Source organism: Gambusia affinis, linkage group LG11 (genome assembly GCF_019740435.1).
Source record: "Gambusia affinis linkage group LG11, SWU_Gaff_1.0, whole genome shotgun sequence".
Taxonomy (NCBI): domain Eukaryota; kingdom Metazoa; phylum Chordata; class Actinopteri; order Cyprinodontiformes; family Poeciliidae; genus Gambusia; species Gambusia affinis.
The window spans coordinates 17068804-17094512 of NC_057878.1; the positions used below are offsets into that span (position 1 = coordinate 17068804).

Here is a 25709-nt window from a genome sequence, read left to right on the forward strand (position 1 = left end):
AAACAATATACTTAAAAAGTGAACATGACCTCCAATTGGTTAAAACCAACATAGTGTGGGACAACTGCCAAAATTACAACCCTTTTACTCATCTCTTGGCAAAGAAAAAGGGAATTGGGCAAATAAATAAGAACATTTTTGGCCATTTTTCAATTCAGACCTCACAATAACTATAAACAAATAGATCAACAACAACAGGTGAGATAAAGAGATCCATCTGACTACTTGGGAATTATGGGAATATTTGCCCTTTATTCTCTGCACCAGATGTTTGGCAATTTTTATATAAATACACAAAGCTGTGGAGAGTTAAATGTTATTCTTAAGGCATTCTTATGACATATTCAAGGTAGCCTTTCCTGCATTAAAAAGGAGGTTGTCACTAATTTACTTGCAAAGGTCAAACCTCCTGAACTCTTGCATTCAGGCATGAAGGCTTTTAGTTACAACTTCCTGTAGCAACTAGTGCTAGTTGCCTTGATTCATCAACAGACAAAGGCTGAGGAAAAATCTTTGGTGCTGATCTGACTGAACTACAGAATCAAGCCCCAAAATTCTCAAGATCCCTGCTAGATTTAGATTTAGAGCCACTTTCATTTATCAAAGAAGTTTTTTTCCTGATAAGAAATAGTCCTCACATGTCCTGAAGGATATTGAGACAAAATGCAAGTCAGGATATAATTTTCATTGTTTAAGTATATTTGAACAATAAATGGCATGACAAAAATTAGTTATACTCTTCTCAATAATCAAGAGAAAAGCCTCTGCTGGCATTACAGATATCACACACTTCTCATAATTGCTGAAATGTCACAGCAGGTATCTTTGGCCATTTATCTTTTGCATGTCTTTGAAGTTACAAGCCCCTTTTTCTGTCACCATCATCTCCCTTTCTCCTCCCCCCCAGATTCTCTATCAAATTTAAGTCAGGAATGTGGTTAAGCCATTCCAACATATTAAGGAGAAACATGTTGGTAAAAGTTAAATCAACTAGGAACATGATTATTTTGGGTCGAACCCTAAATGCTGACACACACTGTAAGAAAGGCTCTTTTTTCATATACTTGTTTGCTGTTTTATGAGATCAAGGAAAAGTGAGAACATGAAGCAAAGCAGCACGGTGTCTTAAAATAACCTCACAATTATTTCCCTTGGAAATACCCACTGTGTACATGTCAGTATGAGTGTGTATATCTTTGTGTGTGTACTGGATCTTGTAATCTCTGAAATTATGCAGGTGTGTGCCTGTTTAATTATCCCAGCACAATCTGAACTTGCATAAACATATGTAAAGATCTCCTCTGGATCAAATGCATATTCGAATATTTTCCCCACTGTTTCTGAGTCTGTTATTATAAGCACATCTGTTAAAGTGGTCACTAGCTGGCAATATTTTTTTTATGGGTAGGGTCTACGATAGAGGTACAAATGCTTGTTTGAGATAACCTTTTCTTTCATGCTTTCATAAAAGGTGGTTCAATCGCCTCTCTGTCTGCACTAAGCCCCCCACACCCTCTGCATCCTGGGCAGAATGCTGAATCAGAACTCACTCCCTTTCCTCTAACGCCCGACCTAATGGCTCTGGTTGGCCTAATGAACTTCTCTACAAGATCTTTTGTTTCATTTAGAGTGACTTCCCACACATCAGAATGACCTGGGCTGCTCATTACATGGATACTGATGTCACACTGGACTCCCAGTGATTGTTTCTATGACTTATTTTACAGCCAGCTCTTTTCTCTGTTCTATTTTATGACACTTTAGTGGTTTGATTGCTTAGTGAGACGGAATAACATGCACACAAGAACAACTGACCTGGTCTTAAATTAAGAAGATTAAGGAATGTGACTTGGGCCTTGTGTGGAGCTAAAAGAAAATTGGGTTTCTAATCAGGAGATATTAAATTGCATGTGATGGTCCGTGTCCATTGAAGCAACACTTGCACTTATTTTACCCTCAGAGTCAACCATCAATCCCAGTCATGTCATGAGGGAGCAAATCTGCAGCAGAAGCAAACCCCTTTTAGAAAATTTCTACTGTGCTGTAAAAAGGACAAGTTCACAAACAAGTACGACTTAACATTTTTCCCCAACTTCCTCTGGTGGTTTCAACCCTGAAAAGAGTCTATTTCCAGAGGTTGCACTGTGTACAGTATAGTTTTGTGTCCACCCAAACAATAAGGAAGTGGAAGTTTTAGTCTTGCAAGCTAAAAGCACAGCAAATTATAGAAAACAACAGCATAGTCACTAATAATTGTAAAATAATTTGTAAGTAAACAATAGATGCAATAATTGCTTCTTTACTTTTAGTAGTGGATAGATGAGGCAAAAGCTCTCACTATCTAGTTTCTGTGTCTATATATATAGTAAGCTGCTGAATATAACATTGAGCTAATATGAAGAGCAACGTTGGATGTAACGTGAAGTAAAAATGTATTGCACTTGATTTTGTTTCCAGATTTTTGTTCTGAACATTTTCTTAAGCATTAACTTTCAACCTCTAGGGGGTTGCATGATTAACTAAATTTAAATGAGTGAATTTATAAATAGGTCAAACTAAATTTGGCAACTGAATTTTATTTTTGAATTAATTGTAATAAAACAATACATAGAGATAAACTGATATAGAAATATTTAATATTTTCAATTTGAAATAAGTTGGTTTGAACTAGGGGGAACCAGCTGAAACTTTAGGTTTTATGTTGTTCACTATTGTTTTTAAACAAAAGAAAAAGAAAAAAAAACAGAGCTTGGCATTGTATGATTTACTGAGTCTGACTGTGTCAGTAGAGTATGAGTATTTGTTACTGTGTTTTACTGAATAAGATTGAACTGTATAAAAATTAACTGGATCGTACTGAATTAATCTGGGTTAAAATTTAGTTTCTAAGCGGTTACTTTTTATGTAAACTGGCAATAAATATAACTAAACAAAATGTCATCGAATTAAACTGGGCATTTTCAAACATACAACTTAAATTTTTGGTGCCAAACACTACATTACTCTTCTAAAGTATTACAAATACACGAAAATAAATCCAGGACCACCTTAGACATAATGGAACGATTGGTATGCATCCTTCCATAAATAAACAACACCAGAGGTAGAAGCTCTGTTTTGAAGAAATAGGTTGAGCAAATAATAATAGTAAATTAAGTATTAACATTTTATTTCTTATTTTTGGTATAACATAACATTAAATCTCACACTGATTACACAAAATCTATAATATTTTCTCATATATTTAGACTACCTTTCCAAAAGGTCCACCCCTACAGCAAAAACAGAAATGGTTTCTTCCACCGTGGAAGCCTCGTCTAGGTCCAGCACAGCGGTGACTGCAAATCAATGAATCCGCCTGAGATTACTGGTACACGGACCGAAGTTTGGATCATTTACCGAGGGGATTCGTTAAAATCCGGACACTTGATAACAGGGACATGTATACATCAAGTATGGACAAAAACGTATTTTCGTCTCCTTTAGCGGACTAGAGAGGACGCATTTTCTTTTTTCAACTAATATTGAACTCAAAAGTGGAGTTTGGTGCATTTTTGCTAACTAAACGTAACTAAAAGTAACTCCTTGTTCAGATTGAGAATGATTTTTGCTAATACTGGAAACCTACTAAGGACTCCGTATCGCAAACAGGTAAGCACACTCAGTCTGCCTTTTTAATAAGAAACTCCCGACTCCTCTAAACTGCCTCTAAGTTAAAGTCGCAAAATTAGTCTCGCAATTTGAGAGCTCTAATTAGGAGCTTTAAAGTCGTGTTGGTGTACGGTGGTTAATTGTAATTGCTGCGTTGTGTTCTTGCTAATCATTTGACATGAACTACGAATAATGAAAATCCCTTCTTCTCTGGCGGTAGACCAGGATACGGGACACAAACAGTCGGGACACATAGTTACGTAAAACACCAGTCTCTAAAAGTCTCTCATCACTTAATTTGTTTGGTATTTCTTTAGAGCAAATTAACTCTTTAAAATACATAAATAATCATACTTTGGGCTAGTTGGTATAACTAAGGCATACATTTCTTTAAAATCTATTGTTTCCAGATGTTCACAGTGTACAAATCATACATTACAAATCATACATTCATATTATCTCCATTGGTTATTATCTCACACTGCACGACTAATAAACTAATTTTCTCCAGTTTCCTTCTGGTTCTTTAAGATGTTTTTATTGGACGCATATACTCTGTCTTGCTCAGGGTGTTTTATCCGGTGGCTGGAGCTTCATGGGCGAGGCCTGTTACTGGAAACCCTGCGTATATTTCCGGCGAGCCTATGACTGCCCTGCTGGTCTGGAGCTGGCTGATAAGATGCCATGCTCTCCCTCCCACCACCGCCACCGCCATCCAAGCACTGCTGCTTCTGAGCTGTCTGGCAGCTGTATGAAAACAAAAATTCCCTTGCAGTTTCACAGGAAAAGGGGATGTTGTAATTCCCGAATCACAAGGAAGGAAAAATAAGGCTCAGGTTTCTTCGGTTCCTCCCTTTTAAGACTGCTTTGACTTGGGTATTTGTACATTTGCTATAAACTGTCAGTTAAACTGTTTTAATTCCACACATTTATTTTGGTTATTTGGTGTCTGTTGATACATCTATAGCTCGCTAAGGCTGCTTTTACAAAAGGCCATGTACAAAAAGATACATAAGAAACGTTCAAGATTTTGTTTTATAATGTGTAGTTAATTGCATTGTCAGGACACAATATACTCAACAATCCCATGATGTTCAGCTTTATTTCAGCTTTTTTATGTGCTGAATTTTATTGAATAGACTAAGAAAATATGTTGTAATTTTTATGATAATTAGCTTTATGTCTATATTTAACAACTTCCGATGAAGATTTATAGATGTGGAAGATTTAAGGCATGCAGCATCATTGTTACGGTACTCATAACAACCAATGAAGATTTTCACAGTCGAACTAGGAACATTCATAAGACATTAGTTTGTCAGGCTTGTTTTATGCTCAAAGGCATGCGAGGCAATTGACCATTCAGTCACAAGAAAAGGTCCTCTGGGCTGTGGTCCCGACTTGGGTTGCTCAAACCTGTCACCACCTCATGCATGGGATTCCATGAGCTTCCTCTCGGTTTGGGATTCCTCAGAGAATGGTGGGGGTTGCGGGGTTGAAGATAATCAGTATCAGATAGTAAGGAGGAGGACAGATCCCTAAAGGCGAAAAGTTCCGCCAGACTAGGACATCTGGGTTTTGTAAACAGAAAGGACAAAGTTGTGCAATTATAGCCCTCTGATCTGCATGGAAGAAATGCCCAAAATACATTCCAGAGTGTATACAGCTGAAACCAGATATTTAGATACACTGTATAAAAAGACACTCTTGTCTTTGGTTCGTCATTGTCTGGCATTAAATCAGACTAAACATTTCCTGTTTTAGGATGACGCAAATTATTTTGACGTGGTAAGTGCCAGAATAATGGGCAGAATTTCTTTGTTGTTTTCTTCATATGGGCATTTTACTTACATTTTCTCAATATTTGTTAGAATTGACTTTTATGTTGCATATCTCATTACAAGTTTGGCACAAACCTTGTCTGGAATTTGCCCCATTCTTCTTCCCGACACAACCGGCAAAGAATGGGGACAGGTTTGAAGGCCAGCTTGTTTTCACTACTCCTTTTTAGCTCTGTACACATATTTTCTATGAGACTGAGATCACCGCTTTATAGTTACCGTTTCAAAACAGTTTCTTCCCTCTAACCTTTAGGTTGACATCTTGAGAGGTTGCATCAGTATTTCCATATTAGGTTCTTTCCTCATGATTCCATTTTATGAATTGCCCCAGTGGCTCCAGCAGCAAAATATACTAATAAATATACTAGTCACCATGGTTAAACACTTAAATTTTAGTTTAATCAAACCACAGGACATGTCTGAACTAAAATGTGAATAACAGTCTTGCCAGTTTCTACCAACATCTTCACAAGTTTTTTTGTTCTCTGGGACACAGAAGCCATCTTTCTTTTTGAACAGTATGATGGTTGGAGATTCTCATGCTGTTTATACTTGTGCATAGCTGAACAAAAGAAATTTAGTTTATCTACATGTACCTATTTGATTTTCTTTGATAATGTCACACACACACCTTAAAACACATTCACATGTGTCCCTCCATTTAACTGAAGTATAAAATTCATTCTCACAATTTTCTACCATTTTGTCAGATGATAATTTTTTTTTTTATATCATCCTATCCGACGCAGAATAGAAAAAATTTAGTGTGATTTGTTGTCGGGCAGTGAGAAAAGTGGTTATGTATATTTATTATGCACTGTATATTAAAGACTGCTTTCAACAGTTGCTTTTTTAACTCAAATAAATATTCTGAGATTAAAAACTATAAGGCGGGCTCTCTCTAAAATAATGGAGAAAAGTCAGCCATTCTCAACAAGCAAATATTTGAACCTGCATTGAGAAGTTAGTGCAACACTTTTCTATGTGCTGGAGGATCCAGTGGACCTGTTCTGTGACTACGGAGGAGAGATCGGATCCGCTCCCATGAGCATTTCTGTTCACTGAAACATTACTTAGCCTTACTCTAAACCAGGGCTCTGCAAACTTTACAATCCAAAGAACCATTTTTTTTTTCCTCAGTTTACCTAAATAAAATTAATTTAGCAATTTATAGGTTACATTACCATCAGAAAAATTACAACTTATAATTTTGATACATATCTAGTGAAGGAAATTTGTTGTAATAAAAACCCTCGCCATTTAATTTATAGGTTTTTAAATAGAGAAAAACATAAAACTTTTGCAAAAATAAAAAAGGCTGGATATGTTTTCTTCTAAGGCATGTTGATAATCCTGGAGAATTTTTTATATATATAAAAAGCCAATTGTTTCCAGATTTTAAAAAATTATACACTGCTAGTACTTTAAGTGTTCTTCGGTTGTTCAAATACTTGTGGCTCCGGAGCCACAGTGATTTTTATCTTTTCCATATCTGCTACAGTAGAACAGCAACTAAGTAACGTCATATTCTCATTTTAACCTTGCTAACTCTCTCACTGTATTTATCACCTAAATGTACAGCACAGTTGCATTTTTATGCAGATTAAATGTCAAGCTGTTATTGTACGTTTTCACTCTTCAGCCACTCGTTGCCTCATTGTCCCACCCCATGGCTCCACCCAGCCCAAGCACCAACAGCAGCACCAACAACAGCAGCAGCAGTTCAGGAGGCTGGGAACATCTCAGCAAAACAAACCTCTACATCCGAGGCTTGTCCCCTTCAACCACAGACCATGACCTGGTCAAGCTCTGTCAGCCGTGAGTATTACACTTCCTCTGTTAGTTCTTATTGATTAGTTATTGATTTATTTTTTTTTCTTCCTAAGCCAGCTTCAGTTTGCAGTGGTTGTCACTTATTGATATAAACTGGTAGAAATAGAAGAAAGAGAAAAGGTTAAATGGTGGATGTATTGGCTTTTGTGTGAGGATTGTGACGTGCACAGATGTTAAAATGTATTGTAGAGCAGTGGTCCCCACCCCCTAGTCTGCGGACTGGTACTGGGCCGCGCAAGAAATAATTAAATATTTCCGTTTTATGCATTATTTGAGTCTGGAGGATCTTTTATTTTGAGAATTAACCAGATTCTCTCAACAAGACCAATGTTGGTGGTCTTGTGCACCAACATTGAGCCCACAAGCAGCAAAATGAGTAAGAAATAGATCAGATGTCTTTGAAAAATTTCTTTGCAAAGGGAAAAAGGCCCAGAGACAGGAGAATGAATTTATCCCAGACTGGTAGGTGATTCCCACATTCTAAGCCCACTCTGCATGACATGGTGACCGGCTCGCTAATGAGGCAATGAAGCCTTCAAAACTGCTTCTCCATGTAGAGACCAAGCACTCTGTGCATAAGCAACACTCCGGGTGTCATTGTCTCTCATCACTCACAGATGGGACTGTCTTGTTGCAGAGAAGCAAGCTCATGGCTCCCATTAGTCGTTAAAATTTTCACAAAAGTAAAATGTTCATTTTTGTGGCGCATCTCTATCTTATTTTGAAGGGATATGTAAACGTTACCATAGCGACCAGAGTCAGAGAACGGGCAGTGGTCGAGATGAGATGAGAGGAGTAGAGCTTGTGAGTTTTAGGTCTGGTTCACACGGCACAATTTAAGAACTGTCGGCCGATTATCCAAACCTCTGATCACACAGAACTGATAAAAGTACAAGAGGTTCAATCGGTTTGTGTGTCCAGCCACAGGGCAGGAACTCAACACAGGAACTGATTCCACTCACGAAAATCCCAATTCCAGAAGAAAATCCAGTAAAACCCTCAACATACCATACGTGAATTTAGAATAATCAAACACGGATGACTATGCAGAAGCAGCAGTGATAGTTTGTGGACTAATTTTAAGCGATAAAAGACGCAACAAAAAGAAAAGGCCTTTGATAAAAGACGGCGGGAGCAGTCGCTCTATTTGCTGCACTATGATTTGGAGACGAGTTATGTTTGTTTGTAGTTAACATTTTCAAGTGAATAAACATAACCACATATAATAAACATATATAAAAATGATCTTTATACATAGTAATAAACATTTCCACATAACACCTCCGATGTCCATCGGACTCTCGGTTGCGCCATGTCAACTGTTTGGGATTCCCCTCCGTTCTTACCGCGCTTTCTGATTGGCTACCTCTCACATTCAATAGGCTGCATTCTCGCTCCCAGTCAGGGAAAACCCCACAGACTGCGATAAAAGGGCCAAGACAATGTTGAATATGCCCGATTTTAGTTTGGGCATATTCAACACACCACCACATAACACACCACACACTGCAGGACGTTGTAAGATTGTCGTAAAGGAAAAATCGGGGCAATAAAAAAAAAAGGCTTTAGCTGGAACGCCAACATGCAGAAGCATTATCTGATGGTCGCCCCTCCTCCCTCCGGGCCGCAGCAAAATTGGCAAGTCTTGACCGGTCCACGGTAATAAAAAGGTTGGGGACCACTGTTGTAGAGCACTAAAGTAAGAACACCAACTAACATTTATAATAAATTGTAGCCTTTTCCACAGAAAGCTTTTTAAATATGTCCCATGTTCTACTGTTGAGATGTGTTGAAGCTGATGGGTCTCTATATGCTCAAAACAACAGTAATTTCGATTGGAGTTGGTGTGTTCAGTCCACCTTCTCTTACCAAATGATACGATTATATCTAAGTTAATTCTGCAATGTTGTATCAGTCTTACTAAGTTCATAATGGTATTTCAAAATAAACTTAGACCGCACTATAATCGTTTTCACAGAAACTGTTTTAAAGTCTGCCATTGTCAAAACGTGCTACAGCTGATGCTGTTAGAAAGAAAAACAGATAAAGTTGGGTGGAAGTGAACAAAAACTGACAGAAATTAGAATCAGTAATTCTTGAATGAGTAAAATCAGAGATGACTGTGCTGGCCTGCAAATTTTTGAAATAAAAGGACATTGAGACTTCAGTGCACACTGATGCACCACTCAATCACGTCTGTTTGGTGTTTGGCAATTACCAAAGACGAAAAGTGGTACCTAAAGAGGCGGTCTTTTAAATAGCAAAATTTCAATCAATTTTGGAAGAGATGACAAAAGTTGAGGTTGGATAGAAATTAAACAATGAGCGATAACTGCAGATAAGTCAGTGTTGCGATTCTCTGCAAAACAGGTTTAAGGTGATCTTGTCTGATTTGTACTTGGGAAACTAATGTAGAGGAAAAGGGAATATTAGAAAGTGTGTTTTTTAGGGCTAATAAGTCCCTGTTTACATTTAAAAAAGGGGAATAGATAACATTAGATTTAACTGAAATCTGAATTCGACAGGAAAGAGAAGGAGATGCGTCAGTGCTGAGCCGCTCTACAAATCTACTCAATGTAGGAGAGAAGTTTCAAAGTGTACATCAATTTCAGTTTAGGGGTATTATTGCATGCGAGCAAAAAAATATTACAATTTAAGAGTGTTTCTATTTAGATTCTTTTTAGTATATCTTATTGTAGATAGTAAATCTGAAGCGATGTCAAAACAATTCCATGTACCCTACTCATAAATGTACTACAATATTCTGTTTAGGGCACTGGAATGGCAAACACACTGCCTTTATAAGTTAGGAGATTGGAATTCAGAAGACAGAAAGGTCAGGAGTTCATGCTCTTTCACCTGGTTTGGATCCACCATGATTATTAGCTAAAGTGTCCTTCTGACTGATTGCAGAGTGCATTGTGTCTCCTATCAGCAGCAACTGCAGCTGTTTTAAAACAAAAGACAGACTTTCTCTTTAGATTATCCTAATCTTTTTTTTTTGACATTTTAATCTACAGCCTAAAATATGTTATCTTTTGAGATTACAGTCTTTGACGTACCTTGTGAGCTCTGAAAAACAGTTGTACAAAGCATGTTCTGAGTATCACTTATATTATAAAGTTTGCTAGAAGAAATGCTAATCAGTAGCTGGATCATGCATAAAATATCCTTAAAATGACATTGGTGCTCCTTTAGATGGTATCACCAATACCCTTCTTTGTTCTGCATGCAGCCAATAACAGTTTTGAAACTGTGGCATAAAATAGTCTTTGATCACCCCAAAGTGCAGGGGCTTTACCAGGATGGTACCAAAGCAAGCCGGCTCCAACTGAAAGAGGTTTTGTTTGAAGAAGCTAGATAAGATCGGTGTAGTTTGGCTTGAGAAAAAAAGGGACAAGTTGAGATTAGTGTTTTGCACACATGTTGGGGTTTTCAGCACCACATGGAAACCACTTCCTGTTTCTCATATTTTTGCAGTGATGTCATGGATCGTTGCTCAATCCTCCCTCTGTGTGAATTTTATATAACTGTCTGCTTCTGGTGTGTGGGCCTGCTAACTAAAGGCCTCATTTCTATTCCTCCATTTTTTAGGTACGGCAAAATAGTATCAACCAAAGCCATCCTGGACAAAACTACAAACAAGTGCAAAGGTGTGTGAAGTTTTAATTGTTCCTTTGTTCTTTTCAAAGAAAATATAAATTGACTTTCCTTGAAGTCCCCCAACATTATGCAGAATTTACCAGAGCATCATGGCTGTGGTTTTAGGTGGTGTGGCCGGTTCAGGAAACAGACTACCAAGCTGTTAATGCTGCCTACCAGCTCAAGTTATTTTCGAACACGGCTCTGGTGTGTGTGGATTACGGTTGTCGCCTGCTTCCTGGGAAGAATTGACCACATTTCCTTCTTGCTGCTGAGTGGCATGGTTGGTCTTTGTCCAGTTCTGGTAGATTGCTATGCAAACTAAAAGTTACATAGTGATTGCTTTGTCAGTCTTCCTCGGGATTATATAGGCAATTGGCACCCAATGGCTTTTAGCAGAAATCCTCATTATTACACTTTTTTATACACATTAGAAATATCTTAGTAAATTAGTGTGGCTCTTAATTTACCTAAATTCCCAACTATGGTAATAGCTTTCAAGAGTTTGTATTAACCAAAACAAGATATTTGAGTAAAGCGTTTGAAATAGTCTGACCTCTGTCTAAGCTAGCTCAATAACAATTGATTTTTATTAAGGTTAAATATAACAAATGCAGAGGAAGACAAAGCGTGTAGGTGCACCCTGTTTGTACCCCACAGGACAAAGAGCTGACCTGAGCCAGCAGTATCTGCATCCTCAGCTGTTTTTTTTTTTTCTTTCAACCAACTGAACACAACAGGGTCACACACTCACACACAGCTGGCTTGTGTGCGTGTGCGCGCATGTGTGTGTTTATAAATATACGTATGTATATATAGAGAGAGACAGAAGTATTTGGTCATTTTTCTATCCGTAATAGCTCAACCACAGTCAAACTGGATGAAAGGTGTCTGGGAATGGAAATTTTCAGATCTTGCATCAGGATCTCGGTTGAGTTGTGATCTGTGTTTCACTGGGGAATTCTAAGTCACAAATATGCCTTTCCATTGGGGCTCCACCTGAATGTATATAAGCCCATTGTCCTGCTGGACGGTGAACTTCCACCCCCACTCTCAAATCTTTTGCAGCCACTATTCATCCAGTTTTTAGCTCCATCAAATATCACATCAACTTTGAACATCTTCTTTCTCTATAAAAGGCATCCCCTCTGCATGACGCTGTCACTACTTTGTATCACTGTGAGATCGGTGTGTTCAAAGTGTTAATTTTCCACCATGCATAGCACATTGCATAAAATGTGTTCCTTGTTAAAGACTATCTATTTACCAGTGATACTAATACTTCTGAAAGCAGTCGGTTACACTGGATTGTATATGAATATATGTGAGGGAAAAGAGCTAAATATCCTGCAGAATACACCTTTTATATCTTTTTTAAATAAAATAGTAGGAAAATTGTGTATCCTTCCAATTCACATTCACATCCTACTTTGTTTTAATGTTTTACATAGAATTTCAATAAAATACATTGAGATTTGTGTCATGACAAAATTTTGAATATTTGGGAACATTTTGCCGGACATTTGCAATAAAAAAAGGAAATTTAACACCACCCTAACTGCTGATCCCCTCAGGATACGGTTTTGTGGACTTCGATAGTCCTGCTGCAGCCCAGAAGGCCGTGGCTGCCCTAAAGACTTCTGGTGTCCAGGCTCAGATGGCCAAGGTAAGAGCTTTTGGCAGACTAATCTGGGTATCTGACATAGACACAGTAACGCTGCTGTCCTCCACACGATGAGGGACTCTGTGGGAAAAAACAGCAGCACATGATTTCTTACCTGTATGCTGTGTATGTCCTCTGCTCAAACAGTTTGTCTTTAAACTTGTCATCATGGTGTCAGAGCTGAACCATGAAAGGAAATGATGTGCTGTGTTATTTGTGAATGTGTTGCATGACTTAGCAGCTGCATTTAATTTGTTGAGGGCTATCTTAATTGAGACATGGACAGTTATCCTTTTGAAAACCCAAATAAGTTCCACATTTATTGCAGCTGACATGTTTCAACATAGATTTTGAGAGTTAGTCTGATACACTGGAAGCAAAGGAATTAAGACAGTCGAAAACTCTTGAACTGTGTTGTCACTCTTCTCTGTGTATCTAAAAATGTTCTTGCTGTGGAGTTGTTCTAGCCTGAATGTGAGGAGGATTGCAGACAAAAAGTAAAAATATGACACAAATTGTAGTTTTTGTGTGTTTTTCAAAGATTTCAAATTATATTGACAAAATGGGATTAGAAGGCTATAAAATCAGAACATGCAAAGAGCTCTAACAGAACCTTTGTTACTGAAAGCAGAATAGGAAGTAAATATATTTGTGTTGTTATAGCAACAGGAACTAGTAGGGGGAAATGAGTTCCCTTCATAGCACTAACCAAGAAACAACCTCATTTCCCCCTCTGAGATCTCTTAAGCTACATGGGAAGTTTAAACTTTAATATGAAAAATAATCTATATTAAATATATAACGTTTGAGCTTTTCCTGGATGATATTTTGATCTACCAAGTCATCCTTCAGTAGTGTTAGTATTTCAGATGTAGGTGATTAGTGTCTCTGAATCCATCCATGTAGTGTCTACACCTAGGATAAGATCTGCCGCGTTTAACAAATAGCATTCAACATATTTTTTTTCGGCCATTGCTGCAGTGACTCGTCATTGATTCTATTAGGAGCAGAAGCGACATCACACTGTGTTGGAGAGAAAGTTGTTGTTGTAAACAGGGTTTGATATTTTTAAAATAAAAACGAGTTGATCATGAAGTCCACATTTCAAACTTTCTTAGAGTTTCAAGATCAACTCTAAAGATTTTGAAAAGATTACCAACGTATCCAGATGCACCCTGTTCCTCCATAGACAGGTTGAAAGTTTGACAGAATAAAACAGACTGACTATAGTGGTAAATGTTTAACATTTTTATCTATTGCTCAGCTCACACCTTCACAAATGCCACAAAGCATCTGAATGGGGCTAAATTGCATCTCCTTTTTTGCTCCTGATTTTTAACATGTCAATTAACCAAAGCTTCCAACATGCAATAGATAAGAGAGCCAAATATCTACTGTAGTTTAGCTCTCTGTTGTTGCAGCCTAAAATATCATCCTGGATATCTCTATAGAAAATAGTTATCTTCTCAATAATTTCCATTGTTTTTTTTGCACTCTCTGACCTCATTTCTAAACATGTCAGTAACACTGAGTACAGATAAGCTTTTCTTCCCACAGTAACAACTTCTATGTTGAAGAGTGCTGCTGTTAGCTGGTAGCATTTAGAAAAAGATTGCGTTTCAGTCTTGTGTCTTTCTGAAAGTTGGTTTCCTGGAGCAAAGGGGAAAAAATTACCTTTCTGTTTTTTGAAGATTCACCAGTTTCCCCATAGAGGTTTTATGCAGGTAAATTTAGGCTGTATTAATAGTACGGCTGTCAAAGTTAATTTCTTAATTAAGGCCAATTTGATTCAATGTTGTCAATTTTTTACTTGCAATAAACGCACAGGCTTCTGTACTTTTTGGACCTCGCCTACTGCAATGGATTATTAATCCCTTTTCTGGTTCAGCTGTTTTACTATGGGGCTAATCCACCTTTTCTTAAAAAAAAATATCTCTCCTCCTACTTGGCACCGTTTTGTGCTGTTTGAGAGCCCTCAGAGCAGCTGTGGGCGCTGCTCAGTTATGGCTGAAAGGGAGAGAAACAGGAAGAACACAGGAATTATTTTACTGTTAGAGACAAAAATCATTTATCATGCAATTGTTCACTACCAAATCAACACTCAACTTGTGTGAACAAATGAAAAATAATAAATACAAGGGAAACATAGACATGATAAAATGTCAGTCTGTAACATCTGTCCTGCTTCAAAATGAATTCTATTGATTCCAGTTTCATTGTTGTTCTGTACCTTAGTCTCTTTCTTCCATTAGCTCAGTCTTCATCAGTTTTACTTTAATTAGAAGTTTCTTAGTGATTCTTGAAAGGTCTAGAATTACTAAGAGAATCACTATTCTATTTAGTTCTTGTGTATAGTTATTCCAAGTTATTCTAGTTTTATGTTCCTTATGTCTACTCATTCTTTAATGTTAGATTAGTTTCCTATTCCTCTTTGTACTCTCCCTCGCCCCCTGTGCCACCCTCTTCCTTTCTCTCTCTCACCTCAGTCTGCCTTCTGCTCTCTCCCCTCATACCTGCAATCAGTTAGCTAATCAGCCCAGGTCCATTGTTCCAGCATTCACTCTTTCAGGATTTAAACACTTCTGCTTTCACTCCTCACTGCTGGCTCCTGTCATATCACTGTTAATTCCTGGCTATTGTTTTTACGTGGATTTTGCTCTGGCTCCCTGTGATTTTTGTTTATCAATTTTTTTTTATTAAACATTCTTCATCTACTTGCTGCCTCCGCCTTTTTTCATTTGGGTTCAACGCAACCACAGCACACCAGTGCAGAAGTTAATTAAGAATTTTTGCTTTTAATAAGCTCTTCCTAATGAATCTTCCTCAGGAAAGCAAAACGTGTCATAATTATACAAGTCAGTTTTTTTCTGAAAAGACCTTCAGACCTTCCTGTTTTTATTAGGGTGCTGCATCAAACAAACGCAACATGGGAAAACAGCATGATAACATGTATTGTTCTAGCAGCACTTTATAGGATAAGTCCAAATTCTGTCATACTCCTCAATGTCGCATGTCAGTCATTGGACTCTGTTTCTTTTTTGTAATCCTTCGTAAAATCTATTAGTTTTCCTCCATGATAGGTAAAATTAATTTATCTTACTTGAGGATATTCTGCATAAGAGTACTTCTGGCAAATTGATGCAATTATAATAAACGTATATTTGCATAAAAGAAGTATATTTGTCCACCCCTAATGCTTCTAAGAATATTTTAAACATAAAAACCGTATTGTTGCGGTATACAAAGAACATTTGAAAAAAAATCTACAATTAATGATTAAATGGTTTAGTCAGGTGACAGCTCGAATTAATAGCTTTAGGGAATTGGTGTTATATTTTCTTTATTAACCATTTGTATGAGTGTCTGCAAACATATAGAGAATCACAAATGTCATGCTTTTAGTGACTAATTCTTCTTGTCAATAATGTAATTTTCTATTACGTTTATTTTGTGATTAAAAAAACAACAACAAAAAAAATAATCCTGTCCAGATCCAAGTGTCACTGATGAATATTAGTGACATGACTTCTACACAAGGACTCATGGCTGTGTCTCAAGTTTCTGCTGACTGTGTTAAAACACAGCAGGAAGTCAGCTGAACTAAACCTCGTGCCACAGTGGGCTGCATGTACAGATCTCCTTGCCCAGTGACATTTCTTACATAACCTTCCCCCCCATCCCAATTAAAACTAGGAACAGCTTAAGATGATCAACACATGAAATACCCCAAACGGAGAAGTAAATTAAATATAAAATCTTTCAAATTTGATTCAATTCTCATTTTTTCCCCTTATGTCTGGCACATCATTAATACCAGTTTTACACACTTTATTTTAGTCACTTTACTTTTCCCTCTTTTGTCATCATGCAGCAACAGGAACAGGACCCAACAAACCTATACATCTCCAACTTGCCTTTGTCTATGGACGAGCAGGAGCTGGAGAATATGTTGAAACATTTTGGCCAAGTTATATCCACACGCATTTTGAGGGACCCCAGCGGAGTCAGCAGAGGAGTGGGCTTTGCCAGGTTGGATTCTTGTTGTCTGTCTAATATGTTAAATGTAAACATAACTTATGCAAACTTGTCAGAAAGGTTTGGTGTCTATATATATATATGCATCCATCCATCCATCCATCCCCGTTTTATCTTATACCCCAAATTAAAATCCAGAGGATTGTAGTCAGAAGAAGTCAGAATTAGTTTATTTGATCCCAGTAAAATCCAGCTGTTCTCTGAAAACCTGAGAAGGTTTTTAGAGAAAAGTAGAGAATAAACAGCATCATGTTGACCAAGGAGCACACAAGATAGGCCAGGCTAGATGTGCTAAATGCAGTTGCAGGCCACACTTTTCAGTTTTTTATATGTGTAATATTTTGAAAACAATTGATTTTTCTTCACTTCACAATTTGTCCTTACCTTGTGTTGATTTATAGCAAACATTAGCAACACAATACATTGAAATGTGTTTTTGTATCTTGAAAAAATGACTTAAAGGTTGTAAATGCTTCAGAAAGGCACTGTATCTATCTTCATTACAGATTCTTTTTCCATCACTTGATTTGCATCTCAGAATTTCCACCTAATATATTTGACATTTTTTAAGGTCATAAGTTGTTCTTTTATCAGTAAACAGGAAGAGATCAGTGCAGCAGATGCAGATCTTGAACCAGGAAAAGAGACAAGTAGGAGTCTCACCTTCACAAAACGTATAAGCAGAAAACAAGGCAAGGAGAATTTTGTATTAATCATAACTTACCTCAAACTATACCACTCACTGATATAAAGTCAGCTATTACGGCAGTTATTAAAACTTTAGTTTTAAACTTTAAAATAATGTAGTAATTATCAAGAAAAAAATACTGGAAAAAAAGAAAGTAAAATTTTGACAAAGGTGCCTTACATGCATGTACAAATAGAAACTCCCTCTAAGAATTGTTTCAGAATGACTGTAAGATTTAATCACCGTCTGTAATTTTTGGTTTCCACCAGTCGTACTTGTACAACCTGACGTCTGAATGCCTTTGCAGACAAAGCCTATATTACAACTGCAAAAGCAAAACTCATTGGGTGTAGTTGAGTGGAAGGGGTGTACCTGGGTGTGTTCCTATAGGTGTGTTTGGGTGGAATATGTAAGACTTTGCATTTCTGCCCTCCACAAGTTACGGTTTGCACTGTAGGGACAAGACCGATAAAATCTTTTATGGTGCAGCGGCACTTCCACCAAGCTGCACAGGAAGCTGGTTCAGGAAAGCACCTGAGTTGCTCTTGTTGCTGGAGTTATTTGCTGATATGCTTATGGTCTGTTTGTCTTCTTTATGTGCAGGATGGAGTCCACTGAAAAATGTGAAGCTGTCATTTCTCACTTTAATGGAAAGTTCATCAAAACACCAACAGGTGGTAAGACGTTAATAAAGGATCATTTGACACTTGTACTGGTAGTAAATGTTTTAGTTTAGATGTCATGCTGTTAAAAATGTATCGAAAAGTAAAGAAGGTTTCATCTGCCATAGCTATAGTCTGTGCCGTCTAAATGGGTGGAATGAATATCAGGGGAACAACGTGGTTAAGTCACATGATTAATGCATTCAAAAGGAGTCAGAGAGTCTGGTGGTGAAGAGCTCATAAGCACTCAGCTTGGAGTGGCAGACCAAAGACAAGAGTGAAAGCAGCTACCACTCCCTCTCTAAGCTTTTTAATTAGATTATTAGACTGAAATAGTCTTTGCCGGCCTAGCCTCCTTCAGGAAGGGGAGGGGATTACAGCTCCACAGCTGCTAAATTATATGTCTAAGTTCCCAGGCTGCTTAATAAACCTGCAATCCCTTGCTTCATGGGTTAAAAGGCTGAATAGAAGGGACTGACAGCAACATGTTGTGTTAAAAACCGTTCTCTCACAATATGTCCTCTACATTTCTCTTTCTTTAGCGGCATCTGAACCTCTGCTGTGCAAGTTTGCTGATGGAGGACAGAAAAAGAGACAAAGTCATCATAAATTTGGCCAGAATGGTCGAGCCTGGGGGAGGGACATGGATTCCAGATTGGTGAGTGGGGCCCACAAAACATAATAGGCAAAGCTAAAATGGTGAGATGTTGTGTTATGAATAATAGAAAAAATACATATTGCATGAGCCAGCTTTAAGAATAAGTGTTTATTAGTACAGCTTGAAGACCTCTTAAAAAGGACAAAATTAAGAGTGTAACTGTGTAGCTTAAGTTTTGTGTTTGCCACAGTAGCTATTTACTTACCTCCATGCCAATACAAAGAATTTATGAGGCTCTGACAACCAAACCTTGTTCCTGGCCTCAGTATCTAACCTTTACATATCTGGTAAGTCCAATTTACCAAAGGCATGTAGTCAAACAAGTCACATTTCCTGTAATGTGCTTTCCGCCCAGTCAGCAGGCGTTTGCTTTTACTGTTCCCATTCCTGCTAGACTACCTGACTTAGGACATTTCTTTAACATCTTTTGATCTAAGTGTTATTTTGGCCTTCTATTATTGAAGGCTAATAACGAAACCAACAGGCTCCTGACTGGTTCAGCCATCTGCACTAAAAGCCACCACTTCTCAAGTTTGAATGCTGTAAATTTACAAATGTTGACCCTTTCTTCAGAGGAACTTGGTGTTGAACTTTGATTTAAGTAATTTTCAGGTTGGGATAAATATGGAAAAGAACATTTAAGTATGAATATTTTTTATTTAGTAAAAGCCTGGAATTCTGAAAGGCGAATTTCTGTAGGAACCATTTTCGTTGCTACAAGCTAGTGTGAGTGTGCTAATCTTGGAATGTCTTTTGTCTCAGACTGGAATGACGCTGACATATGACCCCAGCGCAGCTGCTATGCAAAATGGGTAAAGCTACTTTAAAACACACAGCAGTACCGTTGCAATTATCACAACTGACTGATGTCCGCCTTACCATTTCAGAAAACACTTTCTCAATTCTCTGCTCACAGATTTTTTCCAGCTCCATACAGTATTTCTAGCAGAATGATAGCTCAGACATCCATGTCTCCGTTCATGTCTCCAGTTTCAACATATCAGGTTCGGGTCTTTCCCTTTTGTTAATAATACTTGCAGTTCTTGATCAACATTTGTATTACAGAAGCCATTTTGGCAACGTCAGTGTGAGTGGATCAGGTGTGAGACATTGAACAATGTGACCTTGTATCTTTCCATATTGTTTACAGTGACATGGAATCACATCACATGTTTGTTTATTTACTGTTGCGATGTGTTTACTGGGTGTGTAATTTTCCAGGTGCAAAATCCCTCCTGGATGTCCCATCAACCCTACATCATGCAGCACCCTGTAAGAGCAACATGTCTCAATGCATTCTATATGTCAGTTTTCTCTGTTCTTTACCATTCTCCTGATCACTCTCCTGAAGCATTTCCCTCTGTGGATGTAGCAGAACCGAAACATTTCTCTGTAAACAGACATGGAAGATTATGCACAAGGTGAAGCTAAAAGACTAAACCGTCTGTGCAGGAATGTGAAAACAACTTCCTTTGGAGAGTCTTGATAAATAAGTGCATTTAATGACAGATGCTCAATATTTTACAACAGATGGCTCTAAATTGAGAGAAGAGCCTTTTTTTCAGGTTTGGTAATTAGCCAGCAGATGAGAAAACACTGTCTAAGGCATCAGGCCAGCCAAGATGCTCACAGATAGCTCTGTCAGCTGCAGGCATGGGAGTACCCAGATTCCGTTTCCATGTATTCACTCCTACAAAACTCAGATGTGCGGTGCATTTAAAACAATAGATGAGAGGATTTTTCATGACAGGTTAGTCATTGTAGTCGAGCCTTGTCTTTTAGATACAGACTAAACTTGTCCTTTTGTGGCATTTTGTGAATTTGTACACCTTTATCTCCCATCTTCTGTTATTGCAGGGTGCAGTGATATCGCCATCTATAGACCCATCTGTGTCACTGCAGCCTACTTCAATGATGGCCCCACTCACTCAGCAGATGGGTCACCTGTCTATGGGCGGTTCAGGAACGGTGAGAAGGGAACCCCGTTCTACTAAACATCCTCGCAACAAATGTTTGTTTTGTGAACCCTCACTGTATTTAAAACTCTAACTTTATGAGATATTTTAGCTTAAACATGGTTTCATAATATTCCTGTCCTTTAAATAAAGTGCATTTAGTAAACCCACTAAATAAAGCGAACTGAAAGAAACTGAAAATAAACTTAGGTAAAACCTGCAGACATTTGAGGTGCCTAGAAATAGGGCCCAAAACAATTAGTTGTCTTCAAATATGAATGTATATTCTCATCAGCATTACTTTGTCTTCAATAACATTCTGCCTGTGTTTAGAGGCTGTTCCATATATGTGCTGTATTATTCCCTGCCCAGGATGACATTGTTGCTGCAAAACCACAAGGAAAAAAAATTGTTATGTATGGCACTTACTTATTTTGTGCAAAGTGTAGGCACTGTAAAATACGGCAGCACACCATGCCTGGTAAGAATAGATTAGGGGGTAAACTTGAACTGTATTAATTTTATGATGCATAAAACCTAATGTTGAATAGATTGATATTTTTAGTGGTTCTGAAGTATGACACAAAGTTCCTGTTTTTTACAGAATTACTTTTCTTGGGGCGCTGGGTGGGGGGACACATCCTGTGGTAATATTATATTTTGCATGGAATTACATTGTAAAGAAATGTCCAGTTTCACAAATCTGGTCATGTTTCCCAGATCACAGAAATCTTCAGGCCCTGCAAAATAGTTTTTGGGCTCGCTAATTGCTGTTTGTCCATTTAAACCAAGAATATATTCTGCATGTTTATCTGCTTCTTTTTTCTTGCAGTTCATGGCCACCAACACAGCTATGCAAGGAGCATATATCCCGCAGTACGCGCACATGCAGACTGCAGCTGCCCCTGCTGAGGTGAGTTAATGCAATTTTCTTATTTAAGACAAAAAGTCAAGACTTAGATTGATATCATGCTCTCTTCCAGGAAAATGGTGTCCAGGCTCAAGTGGACTCATCTGGCAGTCACTCCCCTTATTCCTACCAGCAGACCAAGTAGTGTCTCTGCTGGTGTTTGGACAACAACAAAAATTATCTATAAATCCAGTGGACGCTAAGGAACTTTAACTGTTTTTCACATGTTTCATTAAATAAGAGGGGTTTTTTTTGTTTTTTTTTCTTGATATGATTTCAGAGTTTCTCTGAGATCAACAAATGATTCATATTCTATAAAAAAAAAAAAAAAAGAGTTTTATTTTCATACAAAAAAGGTTTTTTTTTGTTTGGGTTTTTTTGGGGGGTTTTTTTACAGCAGTTTCTCACAATATGCACAAGAATCTTGTGACCACTTGTGCAAAGTCAAAGGTTGTAAATATGTATTTTGTTGTTGGGATTTTTTTCTTTTTCGATTTTTCTCTATTTTTCCGGCAGACATTTTGAAAATGTTTTGTGCTTGCTGTGTGAGTATTGTTAAACTGAAGTGTTCAGTGTTTTCTTCTCTTTGAAATAACTTCTCATTAAATTTTCCTACATCGCTTTGATACAGCTACCAAGAGTAAAACGGAGCTGCAGATGTGGAGAGATGAACAGCACAAAACATTTTAATTATGACAAAATAATAAAGTGCCCTTCCCACTTAAGCCCAAATGGGGAAGTAGAAAAAAATCTCCAAACAAATGGCTTGAATCAACTGACTAAATGTAATTATATTATTGAAATGAGTATTTATTTTTTTAGCTTAAGGCCTTACATTTGTATGAATGAACCATCACATTTTCCCACTTTTTTTAAAATCATTGTATTTTAGGGTAATTTAAATTAAACTTGTCAGGGTAAAAATTTGAACAGAACAAATCTACTTTGCTTATTTTTTATTTTTTTGTTTGTTTTGTTTAGTTTTTTTAGGTGATATTAATTGTTAATTTGGTAGTATGTATTTTTTTTTTTTCATTTGATTGAAAACAACTAAGGAAAACACAGACATAGGATTGTGAAAAAAACAAAAAACAATCAAAGCCTTATGAAAAACCACTAAATATCAGTTTTATCTGGGTATTAAATTAGATTAAAAAGGCCTCACTCTGTCAGGAAACAAACTTGGCACTTTTAAGTTTAGTTTTCTTTCATCAAAGACTGTAACATTTGTCTCTTTAACCAAGGTTTTAGGGCTTCAACAAAATAGAGTGTGCTCTGTGCCTTTTTTCCACATTTAATTGTCGTGTTAGATTTTGTGCTAGATATAAACCTTTATGAACATGAATTAATGTGCCAGTAAGTGCCACACAGAGGTTTCATTACAGATATACCTAGAAAATGTTTCATTATAGGAAAAAAACCCAGCTACAACTAAAATGAAAACAACATTGTGCTTTAAAACGAAATGGTTGGATTTAAAGACAAAAACTAAACAGTGGATTTAAGCAAGTGCTCTGCTTAAAGTTTCCTCCTCTAAGTCTGTGATTTGAGCTGGTCACCTGCCGGACCAGTTATCTACCTCAGAGTTTGTTTTCTCCTCTGTATTCGGTCGGGTTAGCAGGTCCAGCCCGTCCTTCCAGACCAAATGCCACCCTCAGGAGCTGGCCGCAGCTTTTTCCTTTTTCCTCTGTTATTTTTGTATAATGCAGAGTTATAGTCAAAAAAGGGGAGAACTGCAACAACAGATAGAGTCAAAGGGTTGATTTGGGACAGTCCACCATTCTTGCTGCTCCTGGTAAAAGTGTCAGAATATAATCAATGATATATTCTGACACTGATTATTAAAAAAAACATTTTAAACATCGCCTCTGCCAGAATTATTGACTTCCCTCAGTGTGACTGAGAACTCTTAATAAGTTTGTGATGAGTGTTTCTCTCAGGCAGACAATTTTTTTTGCAACTTCTTTCAGCCATTCATCACAACGGGAAAGACAAACCAGTTAAAGTATGGTGAATTTCTCTTATTGTTTATAAATAATTGGAAAGTATTAATAAAATATGTCTACATTCTGACATTTGCAGCCCGAGGAATAATGAATTTTTAAATCTGGAATTAGGGGGAAAAAATAAAGCAAGGGTGGAGACGTTCCTAACCCTTACTGTTTGGGAACTGCAGCAGAGTAACTTCTTGGGATCGTCAAGAGTTCAATGCGACAATTTTTTATAAGGTTTTTGTAGGCGTCTTTATTTTGGCTGTGTGTAACTCTGAAGGACATTAGAAATTCTTTGAGACAGAAACAACAAAGCATTGTGGTAGTAAAAAAAAGAAAAACTTTAGGCTTTTTTTTAATATAAAGGAGTATTTTCCCCTGTAATTTGCTGGGATTGAAAATAAATGTCAAGGGCCAACTATGGTTATACTTGAGATTTCTATGTAATGCCTAAGACTGAGGAGTAATACTGTCTTAGTGAGGTTTATGCTGCTAGTGGTGTCTGAATCAAGTGCCATAGTCTGGGTTAAGAGCTAAAGAGGTGCTTAAGAGAAAAAAAGCTCATATTAGTAACCACCATATTGAACATTCATTAAGTTATATGAAATTGTTCTAACTTATGAAGAGTTTTGTACAGACAGATTGAGGAAATATGAGATTTTCAGAGCTGTTTCAAGGTTGCTTTTTTTATTTGTGCCACTATTACCAAAGGTAACATGTATGTACAGCTTAATGAATTTCTTTGTTTTTGTTTTACTAAGTTTATTCATGGCAATAAGTTCTTTTCTCTTCCTTTAGATTGTTGCCCATTGTCTCTTCTGTTAATGTTTTTGACCTTTTTTTGAATTAAAAAAAAACCTAATTTGTTTTTAATTTTGTCTGATTTTAGTCTCTTATAGCTGTGATAAGCTGCATTAAGTTTTGCAAATGTGCACAAATCAGTTGGTACATTATACCAAACAATAATTTGAGAAGAAATTCAAAATATAGTATATTTCTTTTTATTTATTTATTTTGCCTAAGATATTAAGTTTGTAATCTTTTTGAGCCAAACTTAAAATGCAAAGCTCTAGTCTTAAATAATAGTTCAAAATATATAATAATTTAAGTTTTTTTTTTTTTTTTTTTTTTCAAAATTAATATTTCAAATATGCTAAGTTAAAAATAAAACTGGAAGAAACAGAGAACCTGTTACCATTTCTGTTAGTGTGGCAGCTGTCTAATGCCATCTCTGCAAGAAAAAAAAAAGTCTTTAATCTACCTGGCACATTAAGTTATTCAGACTTTATCCCACAGAGAATTACTTAGAAGATGTTTATCAGGTGGCTAAAAAACAATGGCGAGGACCTTTTGGTATAAAAGGAATAGGATAGAATGTGCCATTTAAATTTAGTCTGAAACTGAATTCAGCTTTGTCTTGATAAATTAAATAAATTCAACAAACCCATTCTTTGAGCAAAATCTAAGCCAGCTTGCATGTTGAAATTGAATAAAAATGTTTATGATCCCCTTTGCTTTCAACCCAGAAGGTGAAGACCTGGTAAGTACTTTATCAACACTGTCACATTTGATTGGTGACAACATGCATGGCCTGGACGGGATGGAATTGGGTATCAGAAGGGTACGGCTTTGGAGGGTGCATGGAGGCACTAATTGCTTGGACGTACCCGACTGTGAGCAGGCCTCTCCATGGCAGATGGGTCCCCCCACAGTAGCCCGCAAAGTGTTGTGCCACCCTACGGGAAGCCACAAGCTCTAGACGAGGAGCAAAACTCACGCTCCAGCTGTCTGTGTTTGTGCCACATGCGCCTACAAGCAGTGAAGTTGAAACCTCTTTTTTTCCCAACTTAATAGCAAGCTTCCGTGCCTCCATTATGTACTCAATATGAATGCAGCAGACATACTTTTTAAAGCCTAATTTACCTCTGATGTCCTTCATTTAGCCAGCACTGTGACAGCACCATGTGATAAATTATATAAATGGGCACAATAACGCCACATGAATAATCTGACTTTATTTTGGACAATGATTAATTCTGTAATTCAGGTCTCTGCATAGGGTATGAATATTTTTTATGAGGAGATAGACAACAGCAAGTAGCCATATTGGAGATTATGCATGGCTATGAAGTGACAAAATGCAATAAAGTTCTTGACTGTTTGAACAAGGCCCCTTGTGT

The 25709-nt window shown here is 37.2% G+C and overlaps 1 protein-coding gene across 2 annotated transcripts; it reads left to right on the top strand.

The window, feature by feature from the left end:
• Positions 1-3317: 3317 nt before the first annotated feature.
• LOC122839704 (RNA-binding motif, single-stranded-interacting protein 1) lies at positions 3318-24402 on the top strand. Of its 2 annotated transcripts, none has more exons than XM_044131539.1 (13): positions 3318-3651; positions 7135-7310; positions 10920-10978; positions 12542-12633; positions 16502-16659; positions 17957-18027; positions 18558-18673; positions 19436-19485; positions 19590-19677; positions 19895-19945; positions 20531-20641; positions 21461-21541; positions 21612-24402. In XM_044131539.1, exons 1-13 carry the CDS (start codon positions 3601-3603, stop codon positions 21681-21683), a joined length of 1176 nt encoding a protein of 391 aa, XP_043987474.1. In that variant the 5' UTR covers positions 3318-3600; the 3' UTR covers positions 21684-24402. The 2 variants fall into 2 exon arrangements, with proteins under 2 accessions (XP_043987474.1, XP_043987473.1); XM_044131538.1 differs by having other exon boundaries at positions 3320-3651; positions 17957-18030.
• Positions 24403-25709: the final 1307 nt, after the last annotated feature.